The sequence below is a fragment of the Plecotus auritus genome, assembly GCF_963455305.1.
Source record: "Plecotus auritus genome assembly, chromosome: 11".
In the NCBI taxonomy this organism is placed as follows: Eukaryota; Metazoa; Chordata; class Mammalia; order Chiroptera; family Vespertilionidae; genus Plecotus; species Plecotus auritus.
Genome location: NC_137777.1, coordinates 4,492,778 through 4,516,576, shown reverse-complemented (window position 1 = coordinate 4,516,576; position 23,799 = coordinate 4,492,778). Strand labels below are relative to the sequence as shown.

At 52.5% G+C, this 23,799-nt stretch overlaps 1 protein-coding gene across 1 annotated transcript in view; it reads right to left on the bottom strand.

Moving 5' to 3' along the window:
• The window catches only part of KCNQ3 (potassium voltage-gated channel subfamily Q member 3), a 169,114-nt gene extending 145,636 nt beyond the window's left edge, over window positions 1–23,478 (bottom strand). Inside the window, exon 1 of the mRNA XM_080646579.1 lies at window positions 22,973–23,478. Within this exon, the coding sequence (XP_080502705.1) occupies window positions 22,973–23,358 (386 nt within the window). The 5' untranslated portion in view covers window positions 23,359–23,478. The remainder of the gene's footprint in view (window positions 1–22,972) is intronic.
• Between the last annotated feature and the right edge of the window lie 321 nt (window positions 23,479–23,799).

The following is a 23,799-nucleotide window of genomic DNA, read 5'->3' as shown; positions in this document are numbered from 1 at the left end:
GGGTTGTTGTAAGAATCATTCAGAACCACAGGTAAGACACCTAGCGATTCCATTTAACCTGATTCCTGCCCGAAGTTTTCCTGTTAATTCTCTATTGACCCAGAACAGAAAGTGCCCCCCGCCCAAGGGACCACACTCTTTATCACAATATCTGCAGCACCGGGAGGGGACGGGGCACGTGACAGGTCCTCGGTGCATGTTGGTGGCGGGAACTGGAATTGAATTAATCGGGGTTAGGGTAAGAATCCATGGCAACCCTGCTCGCCCGTGGAAGAGATGTGACCAGATAAGACATCTAGAGCCTGAGGTAGAAATAGAAGAAACACAGCGAAAACCCAAGACGTGATGAAACTGCCGTCTGTCAAAATATCGGGGGTTGTTTTCAAGTCCAGAGTTTAAATCAATCAGCGATTTATCTGAATACATTCAAGTCGAACACGTGGACTGGGGTGGACAGCATGCTGTTTCCACATTCTCACGTGCTTCCAACAATGACGTTACCAGCCTCCTGATGGGTCTCCATCGGAGACCAGACACTATAATTAACTCGCACCCCCAACCCGGGCATGTGCCTTGACCAGGAATGGAACCATGATCTCCTGGTTCATAGGTCAATGCTCTACCACTGAGTCATCCTGGCCGGGCTATAAGCCATGTGAATTGTATCCTGTTAAGCGTGATTGTTCTGTTCCGATTAGAGAAAGCACATTCTGACCTGGCTGAGAGCTGTATGTCCCGGACAGGGGAGTTAACCTCAGAATGCGGTCCATTCTCCTTTTCTGAGAACTACCCATCATCTTGGGAAGATTAACAACCTTGTTGCCGGAACAATGGAGTCCCAGAGACACCTGCCCTTGGCAACCCCCCAGCCCGCAAGCCTGTTACCCATAACCATTATACCTCGCCTGCCTCCCCATGCCTGCACTTCCTACTTCCCCCACGTAATCTTCGTCCTTCTACTCAATATAAGCAGCTGGCTTACAGGGAGGGGCAGAGCAGACTTTTGTGGGTGACCTGCTGCTCTCCCGCGTTGCCGGCGTTATTGGAATAAATGCTCACACACGATTCAAACCGGTCTCTGCTTAACTGGCTCAAATAGTGACAGGCAGCCCGGACCCGTCCGTTGTTCCGTTTCAGTTTCAGTCCACTGCTGGCTTTGCCGGTGCCCATCTCAGAGCCTGGCACATAGTAGGCGCTAACTATATTTGCAGAAGGACCAAGAAGACCAGGCTCTCTAACCTCCAACATCGAACTCCTTGAATGCCGGCTTCAATCAAGATGGGCTAGATTGCCGAAACCGGTTTGGCTCAGTGGATAGAGCGTCAGCCTGCGGACTGAAAGGTCCCGGGTTCAATTCCGGTCAAGGGCATGTACCTTGGTTGTGGGCACATCCCCAATGGGAGGTGTGCAGGAGGCAGCTGATCGATGTTTCTCTCTCATCAATGTTTCTAACTCTCTATCCCTCTCCTTCCCTCTCTGTAAAAAATCAATAAAATATTAAAAAAAAAAGATGGGCTAGATTTTCTGTCCATTCATCCCACAACAAACTACCGGGAAACCCTGCTCCGTCCCTCTGCCTGGGGAGCCATGCATGCTCCCAACGGGGCCAGAGAGTCACCAAGTGACCCTGTGAAGCCAGAGCATCCTCCTTCCCCAAGTAACCACCCAGGAGAGGAAGGCCACTCCCCTTGCTGAATGCATCTCCCCCTTTAAGCATAGCTGTCCTGCTTCCTGTTCTGTTCAGAATCGGGCAGCCTGGAGTTTTAACGGGCCATGCTCTTCATTCCTCTGGATTTAGAGGAAAAACACATTTGAGGTATTTTTAACTGAGAGCGCCCCGCCCCCACCCCGCCCCCACCTTCTCCGGAATCTGTGCTCCAATGTGGCATCTCTGCCCCAGACAGGTTCTGCCTTGGGAGGCAGAAGACGCTGGGGCCCTGAATCTCAGCTGGGGCTCAAACCATAAACCCTCCTCTCTGGAGCTAATCCTCCCAGAGAGGAGTGACAAATGCTCCATTTAGTCCTATTTCCAAGGAAATTAGAATTACAAATAGGAGTGATCACTGCGGACTTTGGAGAATGAGCAACGCTTTGGAGATGAAGGTGGGGAGGGGGCGGGAGCAGGCTGGGTAGGTTTTGTAGAAATCCTCCCCACAGTGGAAACCGCCCACCCCACCCCAGCCCACCAATCAGAGCCAGTGGCCCCAGCCATTCACCCAGCTGTGTTCACTGCTAAAGGCACCATGAACCAGGTAGGTAAGCAGTCACTTCCAGGAAAAGTACAGAAAATTGCTTCTTTAATTGGGCAGATTCTAGAGCTAAGGAAATTTAATTGAAACACAGCATTAATGAGAATCAAAGGGACTTGGAAAGGGGCCGGGACAGAGATGTCTACATGTCAGAAATGGGGGAGAGCCTGGGCTGTGGAGGAAGGGCTTGGTCCAAACGCCATCACCTTTGCCCCTATGACCTCCCCCACCCCTTGCCCGGGGCCCTGCACCCAGGGTCCCCTGCACAGGCACCCGCCCCATGGGGTACCCATCTCAAACCACAGACAGCCCCTGGGGAACATGGTTTCGTTTCATTTTATAGGGTTTTCTCCGTTTTGCAGACGGGTGTGAGATACAACGGAAGCAGGAGGAATTTAAACGTGTTGTTGCAGGAGTGCCAGGTCTGTTCCCATTAGGACCCCCGTGCAGTCTTCTGGCCCCGATGAGACTCTTTTCCCCACTTATTTGTTTTATTTCCTTAACATCTACTTTGAAAGCTGTTAGCCAGGCACTAGTCCCAGCTCTTTACACACACTAAGTAATTTTATCCTCATAGCAAGGGGATCTGTGTCCCTTTTCTTCAGATCAGAAATCAGAGAGGCACAGAGAGATTAGGTAAACTGCCCAAAGTGGCACAGCTGGTAAGTTCCGGGGCTGGGATTCGAACCCAGGTGTTCTGGCTCTAGAACCCACGCTCTGATTAAAACACGGAGATGACACTATCGCTCCATCAATCCCAGCTTCCAGGGAGCTGGGTGTGAGAGCTGAGAAAGCGAGGGCAAAGCACTGAGCCAGTGTTTCTCACTGGGGTTAGCCCAGGCCCCTTCTGGTGCTTTCTCTTCATCTCCTGTGTATTCCATCCTGCCTCATGAGCCACCACAACCCACTCCTAGCATCAAGCTCTGTTTCCACACCAGGAATTCTGAATATGTGTTTTTTGTTTTGTTTTGTTTTGTTTTTAGAGAGGGAGAGAGAGAGACAGAAACATCAATGATGAGAGAGAATCATAGATTGGCTGCCTACTGCATGCCCCCCCCCCCCCCCCCGCACTGGAGATCGAGCCCACAACTCGGGCATATGCCTTGACCTCCTGGTTCATAGGTGGATGCTCAACCACTGAGCCACACTGGCCGGGCTGTGTCTCTGTGCTATGATGAGGGCACGTGCCCTGTCCCGGGTGGAGAGTGTCCACACAGAACACAACAGTATCATGAATATCATTCCAGATCGTTAGGAATAGATTCGTAATGAAAAGACTGCACTGTGCACAGGCTGAGAGCAAGAACTCTGCAGACCAAGGGCCTGGGATTGAACTTGGATGAGTCATGTCATGTTTCTGTGCCTTGCGGTCCTTACTTGTAAAATAAAGAAATAAAATAATAAGACCTGCATCACAGAGCTGTATTAATGGAGAGAGTTAAAAATCAGTAAGGCTCTAAAGAAAGCTACAGGCAACAAGATATTGGATAAATGTGAGATATTATTGTTAGCACAACTATTGCGGGTGAAACACAGCTGACGACAGGGCATCCCTCTGTCAACCTTCATGCCCGGTCAAGCAAAGCTTTAACTGTAGCCAATGAGATTAGTGCCCAATTAACGCCCAATTTTGGAAGGGCTGTGCGAAAGAGCTTGGCACACTGCATCAGGCCATACATTAGCGTGACCTCGGAGCACCCTGACTGGAAAGGGACAGAGCGAGAGATCCAGGTCTCCTCTGTCGGTAGTAAGCTGTGTGTCCTTAGGCAAACCCCTGGCCCTCTCTGGGCTTAGGTTCTTCATTCCAGAGCCCTCTTCCAGCTCCACAATTCTATGGCTCCGGGGCGCCATGAAAGCCACGCCTCCACGTGTCAGCAGAAATTCCCAGGGAACGTGTAATTTCTGGCACATCACCAACCTGTAGTTAACGCCAGGTGATTCCCGAGGATTTACTGCAACTGTGGAAGCTATTTCGTAAGGGAAGCGATGTATATTCGATATTGACAGTGCAAGAGGCCAGTTCTCTATCTCTCAGCCCATAAATTACCCAGGGCGTCGGGAGGACAAAAAGCACCAATGGCTTGTTACAAGTGGGCCCCCTCCCAAACAGAAATCAGGATTTATAGAAAGCTATAAAAAAAATGTAGGCGATGAATTGAGAGCCAGAGTCATATGTGTGCTGTGTAGGAGAGTGTGTGTATATGTGTGTATGTGTCTGTGCACACGCATGGCCTCAGGAAATCAGATATAATAGAAATGTCCAGTGCATCTAATTACATTGACTGTGACTTGCTGTCCAATCCCCTTCAAACATGTCCGGAGCCACCCTAAGATCAGGTACCCGCTGGGGTTAACCAGGGGAGTCCCATGGGCCCTGGCCCTGACCAAGCTTATGCACGTGACCCTGCCTCTCTCCTGTGTGACACTGAGTCCCTGGTGGAATCCTTCTGATGCTCTGTTCTCTCCTCCACAAAACGAGAACCCCAAAACTCCATGCCGTGGGGTGTTCTGAAAGCTTCATAAGGTGATGTATGCAAGAAAAAGAGTTTTAAAAACTAGTGACCACATGGCTATAAATAACTCTCACACAAGGCAGAATGAGCAGGAAAGGTCCATAATAACGATGCCCAAAGCCCTGGCTGGGTGGCTCAGTTGGTTAGCGCATCATCCTGATGCACCAAGGTTGTGGGTTCAATCCCCAGTCAGGGCACATACAAGCATCAACCAATGAAGGCATCAGTAAGTAGGACAACAAATCTCTCTCTCTTTCTCTCTGTTTCCCCACCTCTAAAATCAATCAATAAAGAAAATACCCAAAGCGGGGGCTGGGGGGGGGCGGTGCTAAAAGTTTCTGGGAAAGAGATGTGGACAAGAAATTGTAGGATGACAGAAAAGAATGGAGAGAAAATCGGGGAGGAGGTGCCTCTGAATGAGGCAGGGCGGACCACAGGGCGATCGCAGGTGTGAGAGGGAAGAAAGGAGAGAGGCTGTAGGCGAACCATGGAATCACTGAGGCTGGAGGTACAGAGGGAGCAGGGTGGTGGAGAAGAGAGAAGATGTTAAAGGAACATAAACCATAAGGAGCAGAAACAGAACAGGAAATCAATAAAAATGCCTGGAGTTGATTCATCTGGAGATTCGAAGGCGGGGAGAGGACCTGCAGGAGGCCTGGGGACAGACAGAAAGATGGGCACTGCCTGGCGGGGGGCGGGGGAGAGGGGGAGCTCGAGATGGCAAAGACTGGCAGGGCATGGGGTGCCACAGACAGGCAGGGCTGCGGCCTCTCCTTTTAAACCTGCGGCACAATGTGGGGCTCGAATCGTATGCATATCCCTCTGGCAGAAATAAAAATAACTGAAAACCTTTTGAAGGGATGGAAGCTAACCCGGAGGATGTGCGACTCGCTGGACACGCTCTCAGCCACTTACAAGTAAATGCTGTCTCTGTCATCCCCACAACCCCGAAGGGTAATCGGATCCTCCGCGTTCCCACATATCTGCCCCACTCCGTGCAGAAGTCCTGATGACTAGAGGAGTTAACCCAAGGGCAGCCCGTGGGAAAGTGCCTGGTGACACGTAAACGCTCAATACATGTCAGTTGCTATTGTCAAAGATTGTCAAAAGCACTCCTCCCATTCTGAGGGAAATGACTCTGTTCCCTATTTGCAGCATCTCTCTCTCTCTCTCTCTCTCTCTCTCTCTCTCTCTCTCTCTCTCTCCTGATCCTCACCCCTAGGGACACAGGTTGGGATGGGGCACCCAGCTGTGGGCACCTGAGCCCCTAACTTGAGAACCAAAGAAGCAAGGTCAGTCCCTCTTCGGGGACAGAGGACATAAGCCAAAGGGACCAGAGATACACAGGAAATCAGAGGGAGTTTCCAGGGCTCAGACACTGTGGGTGACCATGGGCCTCACCACATGGGGAGAGTCTGCAGAGAGAAGAGAGACAGATGACAGCTCAAGTCCAGGCGGTCCTCCAGCCCCTGGGGCCAGGGGTTCTTGGCCCCACGGAAAGCCCACTCCTCCATCGGGCCTGCTCTCGATCTCCCTCGGGCCCAGAACCAAGCTCCCTGGCATCCTCAGCTGGTCCAGGGGCTGCCTCCACTGGCCTCCAAGAGCGTCAAGAGGCTTCAAAGCCAACAGCATGTAGGTCTCTCCGGGAGCTTCCAAGAGCAGGTTGCGGAGCCCTGGGCCTCCTGATGTGGAAGGAGAAATATTTTTAAAGAGAGAGGAAGAGTGTGCATCCAGGGGATTCTGCCTGTGCAATGCTATTTTATAGCTAAAAAGAAATTCAGCAAAGCCACCTCTGGTCACAGCTAGCTCACGAATCTTCGCGTTTCCATCTTTCCAACCCACGGTCTGTGCCATTTGGATTTCGTGGTCTAAAAATATCTCCCAAACTTCCAAGCGTGCTGGCATACGCTGGGGGACTCAAATTTTTAATCCATCTGCAAATGTTTCTACACAGCTCTGTTCCCCCTCAGATTCATGTTGTGCTGAGTCACTTTCAACGTTCGGTTTGACATTTATTGGGAGCAGGAAGGAAGTCCTCCCGAACACACATGTCAGGCCTGGCCCTGGGGCTCCTGGAGGCTGCAGAGAGGGTGTGGGAGAAAAAGGGCCTCGCTGGTGGGAGAGGGAAGTGGGTTGCCTCTGGTACAGCGGAGAAACCCAGGGCTTTGGGGCTGGCTAGTCCTGGCTGCATCGGCTATGTGACCTTGAGCAAGATAATGGCCCTCTCTGAGCATGATCCCTCAACTACAACATGGGGATAACGCAATGCAGCTGAGCAGCGCTGAGCAGAGATTTGATGAGTTAGAGAACTATGTGGGCCTCATGGCCCAAGGCTGGAACTCAACAAGTGGCCCCATTCTGAACTGTAGCCAACAGCTCACCATCACACATACTCCTGCACCCCATCTCTTCTCCACCCAGCGGCAAAGCCATCCTTACAAAACACACATCTAATCGTGCCACTCCCTTCTGGGAAACCACACCACCCCCAGGAGAAGACACCTCTCCCGGCTCCCTCCCCAGTCCTTAGAGAGAAATGGGGGTTTGATGTGGGAAGCAAAAGATCAATAGTCAACACCAGTTCCCACTGGTCAGGCAAGGGTGGGGCTGGAATCACAGAAGGTCAAAGCCTGCGGAGGCCTTCAGGTTCTTCAAGTAGGAAATTAAGGACCCACATGGGCGGGGGATTCACCCAAGTTCACATCTGGGCCATTGTCCAGGGTCTAGACACCCACCCCGATGTTCCTCCAGGAAAATGTCTTCATGATTCAATCCATGTCATATTAACAAGGTCTGGCCACAGGCTTCAGGACAGGAGATGTGAATTCTAAAGACCACTGGGCTCAGAGGGGCTGACTTTGCACTGTTTCCCTCGAGCAAAGACCCAAGGAGCAGGTGACAGGCTGTGAGTTGGAGAGTCAGAAGGAGCTGGCGGGATCTTTCTCCTTCAAGAGCAGTCTCACCACCCAACCTATCCTCCACACCTAGTCATCTTTCTCTTCTCTCTGCCCCTTCATGGGTGAGGAACAGGGAAGGGGTGAGAAGAGGAAAAGCAGAGTCACAAAGGGGTGTAAAGGATGGAAGGAAGGGGTGACTTAGAAAGTTCTTTCCAGAGAGGGAAGGAATTCAACCTTCTGGAAACAGCCTGTGTAATGCCCTTTGTGGGGGCGGGGGGGGGGGGGGGGCCTTTCTGAAGAACTTCTCATCCGTCAAGATTGGGCTCAAGGGGGAGAAACCAAGATGGTGGCATAGGTAAAAACCTAAACTGCTGCCTCGCACAACAATTTCAAAACTACAACTAAAAGACAAAACGGACATCATCCAGAACCACAGGAAGGCTGGCTGAGTGGAAATTCTACAAGTAGAAGGAAAGAGAAAAGCACACTGAGACTCAGAGGAACTGTGGAAGGCAGAGGTACCGAGGCGCACGCGCGGAGTGGGCAGGCAACTGAGTACACGGCTGGCTTTCTCAAGCGGGAGGGAGACAAAAGCTCCTGACTGCGCTGAACTCCAGTTCTGGGTGAGACTCTGAGGACCCAGACTCATTCGGGGAGAAACTGAACTGTCTGGCAGTGGGCGGAACTCGAGGGCGGCTTACTCTCACAGGTACTTGCAGCGATTACCATGGGACACTGAGACACAGGGGCTTATTAGGGCAGGGCTGATGGGAAACCAATGCTGTCTGCTCCGCTCTGAGACTCCGCCCCATCCAAGCTGAGCACAGAGGCTTTTGCAAGTCTTCTCCCATAAGGGTGTCTCCAGCACAGAAGTTCTCCCAGCATAGACACAGCTGATCCTCATGGCCAATTAGCCTGGAGGTCAATTCCTCCCAGTGATACCAACAACAATCAAGGCTTAACTACAACAAGACTGTGCACACAGTCCACCAAGGATTGCACCAAGAGTGTCCACCTCAGGTAACTGGGGAGGCTGAGCCACTGGGCCCTATAGGACATCTAGCACACAAAGCCACTCTATCAACTCAGGGAAGCAGCCAAAATGCGGAGACAAAGAAACAGATCACAAATGAAAGAAATGGAGGAAAGCAAATGACTGGATATAGAGTTCAAAACTATGGTTATAAGGTTTTTCAAGAATTTTCTAGAAAAGGCTGATAAATTTAGCGAGAACCTCGAGGATATGAAAAAGGACCAACTAGAAATTAAGCATACACTATTATACAGAGATCTAACAGTAGACTAGAGGATTGCAAGAATCAAGTCAGAGATTTGAAATACAAAGAAGCAAAAAACACTTAACCAGAAAAGCAAAAAGAAAAAAATATCCAAAAATATGAAGATAGTGTAAGGAGCTTCTGGGACAACTTCAAGCATACCAACATCAGAATTATGGGGGTGCCAGAAGAAGAGAGAGAGCAAGATACTGAAAACCTATTTGAAGAAATAATGACTGAAAACTTCCCCCACCTGGTGAAAGAAATAGACTTACAAGTCCAGGAAGCATAGAGAACCCCAAACAAAAGGAATCCAAAGAGGACCACACCAAGACACATCATAATTAAAATGCCAAGAGCAAAAGACAAAGAGAGAATATTAAAAGCAGCAAGAGAAAAACAGTTAGTTACCTACAAGGGAGCACCCATACGACTGTCAGCTGATTTCTCAACAGAAACTATGCAGGCCAGAAGGGAGTGGCAAGAAATATTCAAAGTGATGAATAGCAAGAACCTACAACCAAGATTACTCTACCCAGCAAAGCTATCATTCAGAATTAAAGGTCAGATAAAGAGCTTCACAGATAAGAAAAAGCTAAAGGAGTTCACCACCACCAAACCAGTATTATATGAAATGCTGAAAGGTATTCTTTAAGAAGAGGAAGAAGAAAAAGGTAAAGATAAAAATTATGAACAAAAAATACATATCTATCAACAAGTGAATCTAAAAATCAAGTGAATAAAAAAATCTGATGAACAGATTAAACTGGTGAATATAATGGAATCAAGGGCATAGAAAGGGAGTGAACCGACAATTCTCGGGGGGAAAGGGGTGTGGGGGGTGTGGGAAGAGACTGGACAAAAATCGTACACCTATGGATGAGGACAGTGGCGGGGGGTAAGGGCAGAGGGTGGGGTGGGAACCTGGTGGAGGGGAGCTATGGGGGGAAAAAGAGGAACAATTGTAATAATCTGAACAATAAAGATTTATTAAATTTAAAAAAAAAGATCAGGCTCAAGACTCGATCTTTGGGGAGACTTCCTTGGCCTCCCCCCCCCCCTGCCATAAAAGTGGAATCCCACAATATTTTCCTTTCTGTGCCTGGCTTATCTCACTTGGCATAATGCACCCAAGGTTAATGCATGTTGTAGTGTGTGTCAGATGCCCTTCCTTTTGAAGGCTGTGTACCATTCCATCCCCGTGCTATTTATCGCCACCACTGACACCTTCCAGCAAAGATGAGTCAACTGGCCCTAACCGGTTTGGCTCAGTGGATAGAGCGTCAGCCTGCGGACTGAGAGGTCCCAGGTTCGATTCTGGTCAAGGGCATGTACCTGGGTTGTAGGCACATCCCCAGTAGGAGGTGTGCAGAAGGCAGCTGATCGATGTTTCTCTCTCATCAATGTTTCTAACTCTCTCTCCCTCTCCCTTCCTCTCTGTAAAAAACCAATAAAATATATTAAAAAAAAAAAAAAGATGAGTCAACTGCCTTCCTTCCAAGACAGTCATCCCCTTGCAGTCAAGCCAGACTAGTGCCAAGTTCTCATCAGCAGGTGCTCCTGCTGTTCTTCTGCCCCTTGCTCCTTGCATGCTCCCCCGAAATCACAGAAAGGCAGTCCCCACCCACAGTATGGGACTTGGGCTATCCGGAAGTGAGGCTCACAGGCCTCCTCACTTCCTCCTTCCAACTCCATCTATCGAACAAGACAGCAGTTTCGGGTTGTCCTCTGGGGGTCCTGCTCACCCTCCTCTAGACAGTCTGGGCCCCTCTGCCAGTCAACAAACACACACTGTGGGCAGACCCCAACCTGGGAGTGGGGACCCATGCACCTTGACATGGCCCTTGCCCACCCGGAGCTCACAATTTAGTACAGAGAAACAAACAAATAAGCAAGCACATAACTTAGAGCTTAGGTCACGACGGCTCTGACAGGGTGTTTTGAAGGATATAAAAACGGTGAAGACTAACTTGAAAGTGGTTGATCACGGAGGCCCCAAGAGAAACTAAAAAAGCCATTTTATACACGTCAAGGGACAGTCTCCCAAGCAGAGAAAATGGTAAGAGTCAAGGCCCTTCCCGCGGGGAGGTGGGGCCCGGTGTGCCCTGAGCAGGCTGCAGTGAGCTGGGACTAGGACTGCCTGGTGGAGGGGCCGGGGGCCAGGGTCAATCCCACTGGGCCTGAGTCTCGGCAAGGAGAGAGGGGTTTGTGCCAAAGTTAGGCAGCCACTGAGGGCTTGGAGCTGTGTACATGCCTTCCAGGTAGAGAATGGAGGGAGGTGAGCAAGAGTGGAAGCTGGAGGAGACATTGCAGGGGTGAGGGCAGAGACACTGGGCTGCCCAGAACCAGTAGATGGGGCTCCTTGAGGCCAGAGACCACAAAATATCAATCTTTGTATCCCCAGCTCTTCTCACAACACAGCCTGGGGCTCAACCTGAGAGGCCCCTTGGAGGCTGACGGAGCCCCCCGGGCCCCTGGCTGAGGCCGACCAGCTCCTTCCTGGTCCCCTTTCAACCCAAACTCCCTACCTTCCAGAAAGCTGCACTGCAACAAATCAATTCCCATCAAACTGTCTATTGTCATCTCCGAGAGTAGATAACGACCGGCTTAAAACCTGGACCCGAGTCCACACAACAGGCTGACTCAGTTCTGCTACCGGGCCGGGGTGGTTGTGAGAAAACGGCAGCGGATCTGCCCTGGCCTCCAGGGCACAGACCCTTCACACGGCCGCCAAGTCCCCACGGAAGTCAGCGCGCTCAGCGTTCCAGCAGCGGAGTTCAGATCTGGGTTTTGTTTGGAACTGGGCTTGGCTGCTGCAAGGCCAAGGGGATTCGTCAGTGTGTGTTAAACATGGAGTCTGTGCCCAGCATCATGCCTGGCACTGTCGATGAGAAGAAAACATATCACGCACGGCTCCTGCCTGTGACGCAGCCACGATCTGGTTGGGATACTCATGGGGAACCTGCCAAGGCTGCCAAGGCAGAGCTTCCGGCAGGATGAATCGGGGCGCCAGGCTGGCTGGAGCGCAGGGAGAAGGGCCCGGGAACAGACTGGGAGGGGAAGCAATGGCTGGGACTCAGGCCCATCCAGGTCTCCACGCAGCTCTGTGCCCCTGGGCACGTCACCCAACCTCTCCGAGCCTCCATGGCCTCACGTCTACACTTGAGGTCGGTACTGTGACTATCCCCATTTCACAGATGGGAAAACAGAGATCCGGAGAGCTGGCGTTAGGTCACACAACTGGGATTCAGACACTTGCAGGCTACCCAAGAGTCCCTGCTCCAACAGGCCTTTCTCATCTGAAACAAGCCATCTTTTCATCCACAAAGCACCCCCCATCCAGCCGAAGGGCGCGAGCTCCTGGGACAGCGGGCTCCGCAGCCCAGAGGGCCTGTGTGTTGGTGAGATCCCAGGAACGCGTGCCCTGCTCTGCCGCTTCCGACGTCAGCATTTTGCAGCGCTATTTTTTTCCAGATGAAGCACCAAGGTCCCCAGCTTAATTTGTCTCATGCAGTGACACTAATTAATGTTCCAAACACTGGGGCTTAGGGGTGGAGGGTGTGTCTCTGTGTGAGTGCTGCGTGTGGTGTGTGTTTAGGTAAGGCCCGCCTTTTGAAAGGATGTCTGTGGGCATTTGACCTGAGCCCAACGTTCAGCTCAGGAGCCAGTTAGGCCAACCCTGCCAGTTTCCGCCTGCCCCCAGCCCCCGCCCCCACACCTGTGTCTGTACTTCACGCATCGCCGCCGCTGGGAACCTGAGGCAGACCCATCAGGTGGCTCTCAGGCCAGGCTACGGCCATCCCCTCAGAGCCTTTGGAAAGGCCTGGGAGTCATCTGGTTTACCACACCTCACTGGCTCTTGGGGCATCCTATAGGCGGGCCCCAATGCCGAAAATCCTGCAAAATGTGTCACGTTCCTGCCCAATGAGGAACGGTCACATCCCCAATGCAAACAGCTTCTTCACTGAGAAACCCTCTGAAGTATCCAACTTCCTGATTTTTCGGGTAAGAAGGGAAGGACAGAGACATGGGGGTTTCTTGTTCAAGGCTGCACAGCAATTCCATAGTTTAAAAAGGTCTGACCCCTCCAACTACATTTCCTGTTTCATCTTCTCACCACCCAGCTACCCCCACCCCGACCCAAAGAGCCTCCAGCTTCAGCCACTGGGAGCGATCGCACCTGACTCACCCGCTGCATTTCTCACTTCCAAGGCTTTGCCAAAGCTACTCCTTCTGCCTTTAGCCCTAACCCAGACCCTGACACCGCTAGAGCCTTCTGTGCCCAAGTCGAAGGCTGCCTCCACCAGGAAGCCTGCCATGATCCGATCTCAGAACAACGGTCGGTTGGTTCAGAGGTAGGTCTGTCTGTACTTGGGCCTAGGTCTATGTGCCAATCTGCCTTGGCATGAGAGTCATTGGTTACCACTGTCATCAATAGTATGGGGCCGCTGCTATACAGCCATTATGCCACCCTGCAGTCACAGTGGTCGGAGGGGCAGGTCATATTATCCCATCTTACCGATGAAGAATTTGAGGCTCAGGAAGGTTAAGCAACTTACTGGAGGTCACACAGGTAAGAAAACAGGGATTTGCTCCCATGTCTGATGGCAGAGCCCACATCCTGACTACGAGGCCACCTGCCTCCCTGTGTGGTCACAGCATGTCTGCCGCCTGTCTAGAGGGCGGGGTATTTGAAGACGGGAGCCCTGTCTAACCCATCCTTCCGCACTTACTTCCTGGTGAACCCCCCATACGTGACGTCAAAGAGCCCAAGACAAGAGCCCCGCTACCCTGCCCCCTGGTCCAGCGCCCCTGTGTTCCATCAGGACTCCTCCAGCCCAATGATCTTGCTCCAGATGCCGAGTGAGAGGGGAGTGGGCCACACAGTGGGAAGTCTCCCAAGGTCACCTGTATCCACCCCCCACCTCCAACCACCCACTATCCTTCACTGCAGTAGCGTCCATCACGTGGTAGAGAACACCCAGTCGTTTCTTTCCGGCTCAGCGGGCTGCTCAGGGCTTCCCGACCGGATCTCATACCCTCCACCACGTTGGGTGGGAAAGGCAGCGAGCCTTCTGTGCCCTTTGACTTGGGCACAGAAGGCCCAGCCCCCCAGAAACCACTGCTCCATCTTTCTCCTTTACTAGGACTCCGTTCTGTCTGGCTGGTGTGCCCGGTGTCCCGCGAGGCTCTGGACTACAGAGAGTGAAGATTTGCACTCATGGAAGGGACAGCCTGAAGCACGTCTCCAGCCGCGTTACATAGCTCAGGGTTCACCCAGCTCTGGGTGTTACGATCCCGCGTTCCCTTCCGTGGAGTCCAGCCCTGTTCCGTTAGAGCAGGAATAAAGCAGACCTTCGAGTGCTCAGTGACACAGCCATGGTCTCGGCTGTAAATGACACAATGAAGGAAGAATGGTCTTTGACCCTGAAATCTACTTCTTCCCACGCGTATCTTCCCTGACTCACTTCAACGGTGTCGGCAACTGTACCTGCGCCCCGAGTAGACTCGGAGACACAGTAAGTCCTCACTCAACGTCATCAACAGGCCCTTGGCAGTTCGGTGAACCAGCATATAATGAAACCAGTTTTACCCCAGGCTAATTGATACAACAAGAGCTGAGTTCCAAGGGCATCTCCTCAACATTATAAGGAAAGGATGCCATCCGAGGGTCTGCGGTAGGTATGGTAGAGTGAGCGTCACCCACTGTGCAATTTCTCATTTACCCACTGGACCTGGAGCCCCTCAAGGGCAGGCACTGACTTAGCCACCACTGGACCCCCTATTCCTAGCCCAAGGCCCGGCATCAGCTAGGCCTGGAACTCATGTCTGCTGAATGATCACACCTACGTTTGATCCACAGATATTTGGAGGCATATATAGTAAACCTAAAAAGAATTTTTTAAAAATAAGATATTCCTGTGAGATTTCTTCCCAGCCAAATAAGGTGTTAAAATCATGGCACAGTCCAGCCAGCACAGCTCAGTGGTTGAGCATCGACCTATGAACCAGAGATCACGGTTCGATTCCCGGTCAAAGCACATGCCCGGGTTGCGGGCTCGATCCCCAGTGTGGGGCATACAGGAGGCAGCCAATCAATGATTCCCTCCCATCATTGATGTTTCTATCTCTCTCTCCTCTCCCTTCATCTCTGAAGTCAATAAAAAAATATTTTTAAAAAATCATGGCACAAAAGAGGAATTTGAGAAATCTCAACGTTCCCCTTTTCTGTTCCAGAATCCTGAAGGTGAATGTGAATGACTTCTCCAGGAAACCGGAAGCCAGGCCAAGGGCGAAGGCAGGGCCCCACACCTCACAACCAAGATCCCGCCGTCTTCTCAACCAAATTTGTGAGAGCAGCTGGACCGTCTAGTGGAGTGTTGTTTTGAAAATGCTAATGTATCTCACGTTATAAATGAGTACGATGCTTCAGTCTTTGAAAAGCATCGCAAAGCCAGTCCGGATGGGTGTTGGCAGAACGGAAGTCCTTCCTCCATGCTCACTTCAAAGAACTCTCCTGTTGTATTTGGTGAGAATGACTAATACGTGAACACACCGCAACCCCAATAGAACACAGCGCCTTACCCCACAGGATAACGCAGACAGTGGCCAAGTTTCAGGGCTGCTTTTAAGAACGCTCCAATCCTGGCACCCAAAGGGCTCAGAAGGACGAGCTATCATAAGATGCCAGGCAGCAAACCGACCTATTTACAAAGACTTTCAATTCGGATTTTTTTCCTGAATGACTATCCTAAAGGAAAAAAATAATGAGGGGAGAAAATACCACCGAATTACCATGAGCCTTGGGCCAGGAGACTCCCTTTACTTAAGAACCACCAAGAAAGCACAGAAACTCTGGTGAACCTCAAGTCACCACACCCCCCCTCAGGAGAACCTTCTAGAGTGGCCCAGGGAAATGACTCCATACACGTGGCCCAGGGAAATGACTCCATACACGTGGCCCAGGGAAATGACTCCATACACGTGGCCCAGGGAAATGACTCCATACACGTCAGTGACTATTATTAATGAAAACAAATCAGGTTTCCACAAATGGAACAGATGGTGGTGCTGCCCCACAGGTGACATTATAAACAACCCGAACGGCTACAGACACTTGTTATCACTGTTATGAAGGTTGTGAATGTCTCAACTCAGTGTTGAACTCGATAGAGATCAGAGATTAGTATACAGGACTCTTGGTGGAGGAGTGGATAGGGGTAGGGGATGGAGAAAAGGGGATCTGGCCCTAGCTGGTTTGGCTCAGTGGATAGAGCATCGGCCTGTGGACTGAAGGGTCCCGGGTTTGATTCTGGTCAAGGGCACAATGTCGGGTTGTGGGCTTGATTCCCAGTAGGGGGCATGCAGGAGGCAGCCTATTCTCTCTCATCATTGATGTTTCTTATCTCTCTCTTCCTTCCTCTCTGAAATCAATAAAAATATATTTTTAAAAAGAGAGAGAGAGCCCTAGCCGGTGTGGCTCAGTGGATAGAGTGTCGGCCTGGGAACTGAAGGGTCCCGGGTTTGATTCCGGTCAAGGGCATGTACCTTGGTTGCGGGCACATCCCCAGTAGGGAGTGTGCAGGAGGCAGCCGATCGATGTTTCTTTCATTGATGTCTCTAACTCTCTATCCCTCTCTGTAAAAAATCAATAAAATATATTTTTAAAAAATAAATAAAAATAAAAAGAGAGAGAGAGAATGGGATGTGGGCACTGGGAACTTCAGCAGGAGGAGAAACCCTCCTTGGCAAGAGGCTAACTGGAGCTTGTGTACGGATGCCCAGTGAGCCCACTCCTGGCTTCACTCTTTTTTGTCTAGTCGTTGGACCCAGATCCTAAGTGAGGCACCCCTGAGTTCACTTGCTGCAGGTGAGGGTGCCCCATTGTCACAGAGCCGCTGGAGGGCCACCAGGGGAGGCTGGCCTGGCCGAATGGACCAGCCTTGGATGAAGAGCACGTGCCTCTGCATCCTCCCTTTGACCCTACAGCCCTGGGCCTCGGTTTCCTCCCCTCCGGCGTCCTTTCCAGCTCCGATGGCCTCTGGGTTTTGTAATCCACCCAGTGACTCCCAGTGCTGGATCCATCAAAACCCCATAAAATGCCCTTAAGTAACTATCTGCTGATAAGTCTGATTCGACTTGCTGATTCCTGAAGCCTGAGGTTTCATTGTTTGGACTGACATTGCTCGGTGTAGAAGCCGCTGTAACCAGTGTATGTGGGAGAGATAAAGCCACGCTGGGATTTTAGGAGGGGCAGGGCGGGGAGATGAACTGAGCGATAGTGTGAGAGATTTTCCACAGGCACAGAGGCCGCCGCTGGATGAACACATTCCCCATTCCCCCGCTCTGTATTTTCAAGTCGTGGGGTATAATATGTCATCCTGTCCCCCTCAAAAGACAGCCACAAGGTAGAGCTGGACTTAAGATGCTACAACAAAGTGACAGCGAATCGAGGGGTCAACGCCCAAGGAGCTCCGTGCACAGCGGCCTGCCCGCAGATACAACACTGGCTCAGGAGAACCAGACTTGGTGCGATTTGTAAGAAGGCACCCGCTGTGACAGCCATTGTTGCTAATACATACAGAGCAGGCACCCTGGTGATGTTGCCCAAAGGGGGGATATAATAAACTATGAAACCATGTAAAAACCTTGGTTATTATTGTTACGTTGGTATTATTTATATGCCCCAACTCAACTCTGACACTCTGACAGGGTCCAGAGGATGTTGTGTCTCTTGAAGGATGGAAAGGAGGGGAGGAACCAGATCTGAGCCCTGATGGCTGCAGCAAGGACAGCAACGCAGGGGATGGAGCCACGCAGAGCCTGCGATGTCACACTCCACGGACCAAGCGCGTGGGCCTGTACTCTCCTTCATCCGTAAACCACACACAAAAGCCATCTCGGTCCTGAGTTCTAACCCCATTTGTTTTCTCAGCAACACATTCCAAGCAACCTCCTGTAGCTCTTCCGTGGCAGCAGTGTAGATGGGATCTGATTCGCATCGTGACCCCTGCAAACCCAGAGGTGGCCTGAACCTTGGTGCTGATATCGGTCTTGCCATCTCCAAATCCTTCTCCTGATGCGATGCAGGAGGCTTCCCAGTGCCCCCCCCGCCCCCCCCCCCCCCCCCCACTGTCTGCTCGCCTCGGCTCCTCGCCGCATGCTGTCTTGCATTTGCTGGACTGTGTCGATTCCGTTGTTTCAAGTCTCTCTCCACAGGTGAAGTGTTGTGGCTCAGGGCCTGGCACAAGGCTTGCACTTGACTCGGCATGTGCGGCCTGGAAATGAATGCGCCTTGCTCCTGTGTGTCTGTCTCACCTGGACAAAGCCCAAGGTACCTGAGACAGGGACTATATGGAATCCAGGAATCTAAGCAAGTGTGTTCATTGTGCATATATTCCACATCTTCTGCATCCGATCGCTTATCGGGCGGTAAACAACACTGCAATGAACACAGAGGCGCGTGTATCTTTTGGAATTAGTGCTTTGGATTTCTTCAGGTAACTACTCAGAAGTGAGTAGCTGGGTCATACGGTAGATCTATTTTCATTTTTTTGAGGAACCTCCATACTGCTCTCCACAGGGCTGCACCAATTTACATTCCCATCAACAGCATATTGATCAACAGGTTCCCTTTTCTCCACGCCCTCGCCAACACTTGTCATTTGTTGACTTATTGATGACAGCCCCTCTGACAGGGCAAGTTACGTAACTGTCTAACCACTATGTTGCATACCTGAAACTAATACAATACTGTACGCCAACTGTAATTCAAGAACTTTTTAAATTATATAAAAAGCGGAAGTGCGTCCAGCTCAACCAATCCTGCTTCCCGTAGTGGCTGCACCAATTTACAACCGCACCGGCACGGCACTGGGTTCCCTTTCCTCTCCATCTCTGCCAACACTTAGCTTTGGTCTCTTGGACAGCCATTCTAACAGGGGTGAGGCGAGACCGCACTGTGATTTTAATTTGCATTGCCCTGATGGTTAGTGAGCTAGAGTACCTTTTCATGTACCTGTTGACCATTTGTATATCTTCTTGGAAAAATGACCACTTGGGTCCTTTGCCCTTTGGTTTCATCAGATTATTTGCTTTCTTGCTATTGAGCTGTATGAATTCCCTGTGTATTTTGGACAGTAACCCCTTGTCAAACCTATGGTTGTAGCAAAATGAAAAGTCAGCCAGTGGGTAGTCTTTGTGATTGTTTCCCCCTTGGTCTGTGGAGGGGTGAGTGACTGGTCACACCCAGCAGGCCATGGAGAGGTGGGCAGGGCAGGGGTGCTTGTGCAACGCCAATCCAGCAACAATGCCCAACAGGCCAGGAAGCGGAGTCGCGAGGCAATGCCGGGCAGCACAGTGGCCAGTGCGCATGACAAGGAGACGGAGACCCCTAATGAACACTGATGCCGGGCCAATCCATTCATACCCCACGTTGTCTTTAGGTCTGAAAACCACCCTGTGTTAGGGCAGCGTTGTCCTCCCCAACAACAGGTCACCCCCAACCTGGCTCATGCAAAGCACAGACTTAAGGCCAAGGCCGGATGGGAACTCCGAGCCCAGCACCTTGCCCACAGCACCAGAGTCCCTCTCAGCTGTAAGACTAACAAAGCAGAGAAGAGACCAGCCTTCCTGGACTCGGGGCACGGTCTCCCTCCTCTTTCCCTCCCCAGAGTCCATTGTAAGGCCTTCAAGAACCATTCTTATCAGTAAAATCCTACATGCTGACCTTGGGCGCCTACTATTGTTGTTGTTACAATGGGAATGCTGTACAGAACGGAGTCTTCGCAAACCTGAGAGAGTCCTTGCACTCACCCATCCAGGAAAGGCTTGCTGAGTAACTCCAGGGGCCCGCAGCCTGCTGGGCCTGAGGATGCTAAGGAACACACAGCCCCTGCTCCCAAGCAGCTCTCAGCTCACTGGAGAGACGAGCAGGCAGATGGATCCAGTGCATCAAGCAAAATCCTAGGACTGGGGCTGCTGCCGAAAGGGGGCCATTCGGCTCAGTTTGGAGGGTCTGGAAGAGCTTCTCCCGGAGGAGGTGCCCCCAGAGCTGGGCCAAGTGAGCGGCCAGGAGCAAGGGGGAGGGACATTTAAGGCAAAGGGGTGGGGTCTTTGGTGTCCACATTTGCTGTCTTCTACCTTTAGAACAGAGGGGAGAAAAATCTCATCTCGTGGGTCTGGTTCATTTAAAACAAACAAAACAAACCAGGAACTAGAGCAGGGGTGGGCAAACTTTTTGACTCGAGGGCCACCATGGGTTCTTAAACTGGACCGGAGGGCCGGAACAAAAGCATGGATGGAGTGTTTGTGTGAACTAATATAAATTCAAAGTAAAGGAGCGGAGGGGAGAGCAAGAGAACCCTCCGCTCTTTCGGCTCCACAGCCCGGACAGAACAGCTGAACGGGCCGGATCTGGCCCGCGGGCCGTAGTTTGCCCACGGCTGCACTAGACTGTGAGCACAGGTAGCCCAATTTCCTGGCCCCCTCACACCATTAGCCACAGCTCCGAACAGGTAATGGATGGTTCGAAGCATCCATGGATGGTTTCAGTGTCTTGCAAAATCCTGAATCACCAATGAAAGGTTCAATTTTGTTCAACTGACTGGACTTCCTCCTAAGCTGGAGGAGGATGTACAAGTCACCCCCTAACTACTTAACCTGCGACATCCGCTCGACCCAGCCCCACACGGCTTTCCTGCACCATCCAAACTAAGCTGAATCCACAATCCCACGCCCGCCCCCCCAGCCCATCCCACATTCTCTAACTCTGAGCAGCCCCCGTTTTCATTCCAAAGCCCATTTTTAGCCATTTGCCAACTGGGAGCTGGGAAGGGGAGGCAGAGGCATTACAGGGAGGTAGGAGCCCTGTGTTACCAATGGGGCACCCAGTGAAAATACTAAGCGTTCTGTCATTGTTGGCAGAGGGTCAGAACAGGCATCCGGGCTCGGAAACAGACCTGGCCCACTGCATTCAGACGGGAGCTCAGGAACCATTAGCTGTGGCATCTTGGACAGGTCGTTTTCTCCCTGGAAGGTTTCATATTCTCATCTACAAAATGTAGGTAATTCCCACCTCACAAGTCCATGGTGATCATTTAGAAGTTCCTGGCCGCATCGCTAGGTATCCAACTCTTCCCTCTCCCACCGTCTTATGTTTTCCTGGAACCTTCTGGGCAACTGAGGCTACAGGTGTTGGCATTCTCATACCTGCTTCTGGGTGGTGGATAATTCTAGAGAAGGCTTATCGAGACTCTGGCAATCACAGGCCTCAGCTACCCCTTCCCCAGACTGGGCAAGGCAGGCCTGGGGTGTGGCTGGAAAAGGTGGAAGAAAAAAAACTAAGCCCACAAGCTCCAGGGGGACGCGCCCGCCTCCCCCCCCCCACCCCCCCATTTGTAAGTCATCCAATAAGTACTGAACCCCATTTACGTGCAAAAGAACATGTGAGTCTGTGTATGTTTGTGTGCATTCGAATAACTCGTGCCTTTTTATTATCACATATTCCAGTATTAACTGCAGTTCAATTTCACTAAATCCAGTGTTAGAGACAGCGAGATAAATGCATTTTTAATCCCTTTTTACCACCTGAAGAAAGCAAATGGAGAAGCAATTAACTGCTAACCCTTCTCCCCACCACTTATACCTGCAAATATATAAGGATGCCAAAGGCTAGGCCACCCTAAACCCATGCTCCTGGCTGGATGCCCCCTCCCTCCTGCTGGTACCTGTTTCCAGGGAGGCCACCTCTCTAGGCTTCAGTGACCTCTCTAAAGAAACCTGTTGCCAACTCAGAGGTTCTGTGCCAACAACCCCACCTGGTGGCCAAATCTGGGAAAGCATTCCAACCCAGGAAGATTGGCAGGTAATGTAACTCCAAGGCTTTCTGAACTCCCTTGGGGCCCCATCAATCATGGAGGAGGGCAGAGAGGAATAACCAAAGCGAAACGCTTATAAGGGGTCAAGGTCATGGCCAGTTCTCCACCCAGTAAGGTCCGGCCTCGTAAGAAGCAGCCATCAGGATGACTAAGCCGCAGACCGGAGGCAAGGGGAGGCAAGGGGTGATGTGCCCTGCCAGCCCAGAGGTGTGAGCCTACAGCCCTGACCCCCCTCCTGGGGGAGGAGCCACCTCTCCCATCCTCTCCCTCTCCCCAAACACGGGAAGATGTTCTATCCAGAGTGTGGGGTGCACACACATTTACCTCCTGGCTGCAGGGAGACTTTTCCTGGGGGAGGGCGCCCAGGGGCACACCTCCAGCCCAGGCCCCTCCACACACACCGCCACCGTGTTCCTGCCCAGCCAAAGCAGGAGACCGGGCAGCGGTGGAGGCAGAGGGGAGCTCAGGACCGAGTCACCGAGATGTTTCAGCCAAAACAAGCCTCAGGGCACTCCCCCTCTGGCACGGGTAAGCCCCAGCCTCTCAGTCTAGGCATGGAGCCTGAGACACACACTCTCTCTCATTAACCTCCCGAAAAAGAACTCAAAGACATGCACTTTGACCAGTCCAAGTCCCCCATTACAGCAACGCCAGGACCTTTTCTAGACCAGGATGCAGCCCTAAGAAGGGGGGCACAAGCAACCAACACCCCACCCCCCACTGTGGGCAACTCCCATCCCAACTCCAGGATGCATCCTCCAAACTCAGTAGCGATCCCAAGAGAAGGGACCCGCCCCAAGCAACACAGCGGACAAGGGAGGAGCCGCTTTATCCTGCTCAACCTCCACATTCATTGGAAAAATCACATAATTCTTTCCAGATTGGATACCAGCCTCTGGAGAAGGTGTCATCAATGCGCAAACATGCCAATCCAACCTCCAAATGGTCTGAGGGACCACGCTTGGACCTTTTTTAAGCCTTGGGGTCCGACACCCAGAGAGTGGTTAACGGACACAGACCAAACCGGCAGAGACGCGCGCACTGGGGGCAGGCTGGTCTCCAATGCCATGCAAAGCCCCGGAGTCCTCATCTCAGGCCTCCACCCCGAACCCCAACCTGCGCCGCCGCCCAGAGGCGCCCCGAACGCCAGGTACTCACACGAGCGCGTGGTAGAGCAGCGCCCAGCCCCGCGGTCTCTCCAGGGCGTCGTAGATCAAAGTTTGGATGCGCCGGTACTTGGCGTTGTTCCTCTTCACAGGGCGGCTCAGGGGGGTCTTGGCCAGGAGCCCGATGCCCTGCGGGGTCCTCCGAGGCCCCTCGTCACGGCCGCCGCCCTCCAGCAGCAGGGTCCCATCTTTGTCCGTTCCGGCCCCGAGCGCCAAGGTGACTTGCTCCACCTCGCTGGGCGCCAGCCCCACTTTCCGCTCCTCATCGCCGGCTGCCGCTGCGTCCCCTCCCGCCGGGTTAGCGGCCCCGCCGCCTCCGCCGCCCCCGTCGCCGCCTCCGCCGGCCGCCCCAGCCGCCCTGCGCGCCTTGAGCCCCATCTGCCTCGCCCCCGCCGGCCGCTTCGCCTCCTCCGCTGCTGCTACGGGAAGAAGGGGCGCTCGGGGTGCGTGGACGAGGCGGCGGCGGCGGCTGCAAGCCCGGGAACTCCAATGCCATGATCCGCGCGCCCCTCCCCACCCACCGCCCCAAAAGCAGGCAAAGGCGGGCCCCCCGGAGGTCAGGGGAGACCGGACAGGGTGAAAGGGGGTCACATCCCGCGCGTGTCAGCCGCGGGACCCCGGGGGGCGCAGGCGGGAGGGCTGCGGGGAGAGGGCGAGGGCGCGCGAGGCTGCCGCGGAAGCGCTAGGGCGCGCGGCGGCAGGAGCCTGGCACCCGCGCTCCCGGGCGGCGGCACCCAGGCCGGCGAGCCCGAGACAGCATCGCAGTTTATTTACAAGCCGGTGCCAACCGCCCTCCCGCCCGCCCGCCAGCCACACGCG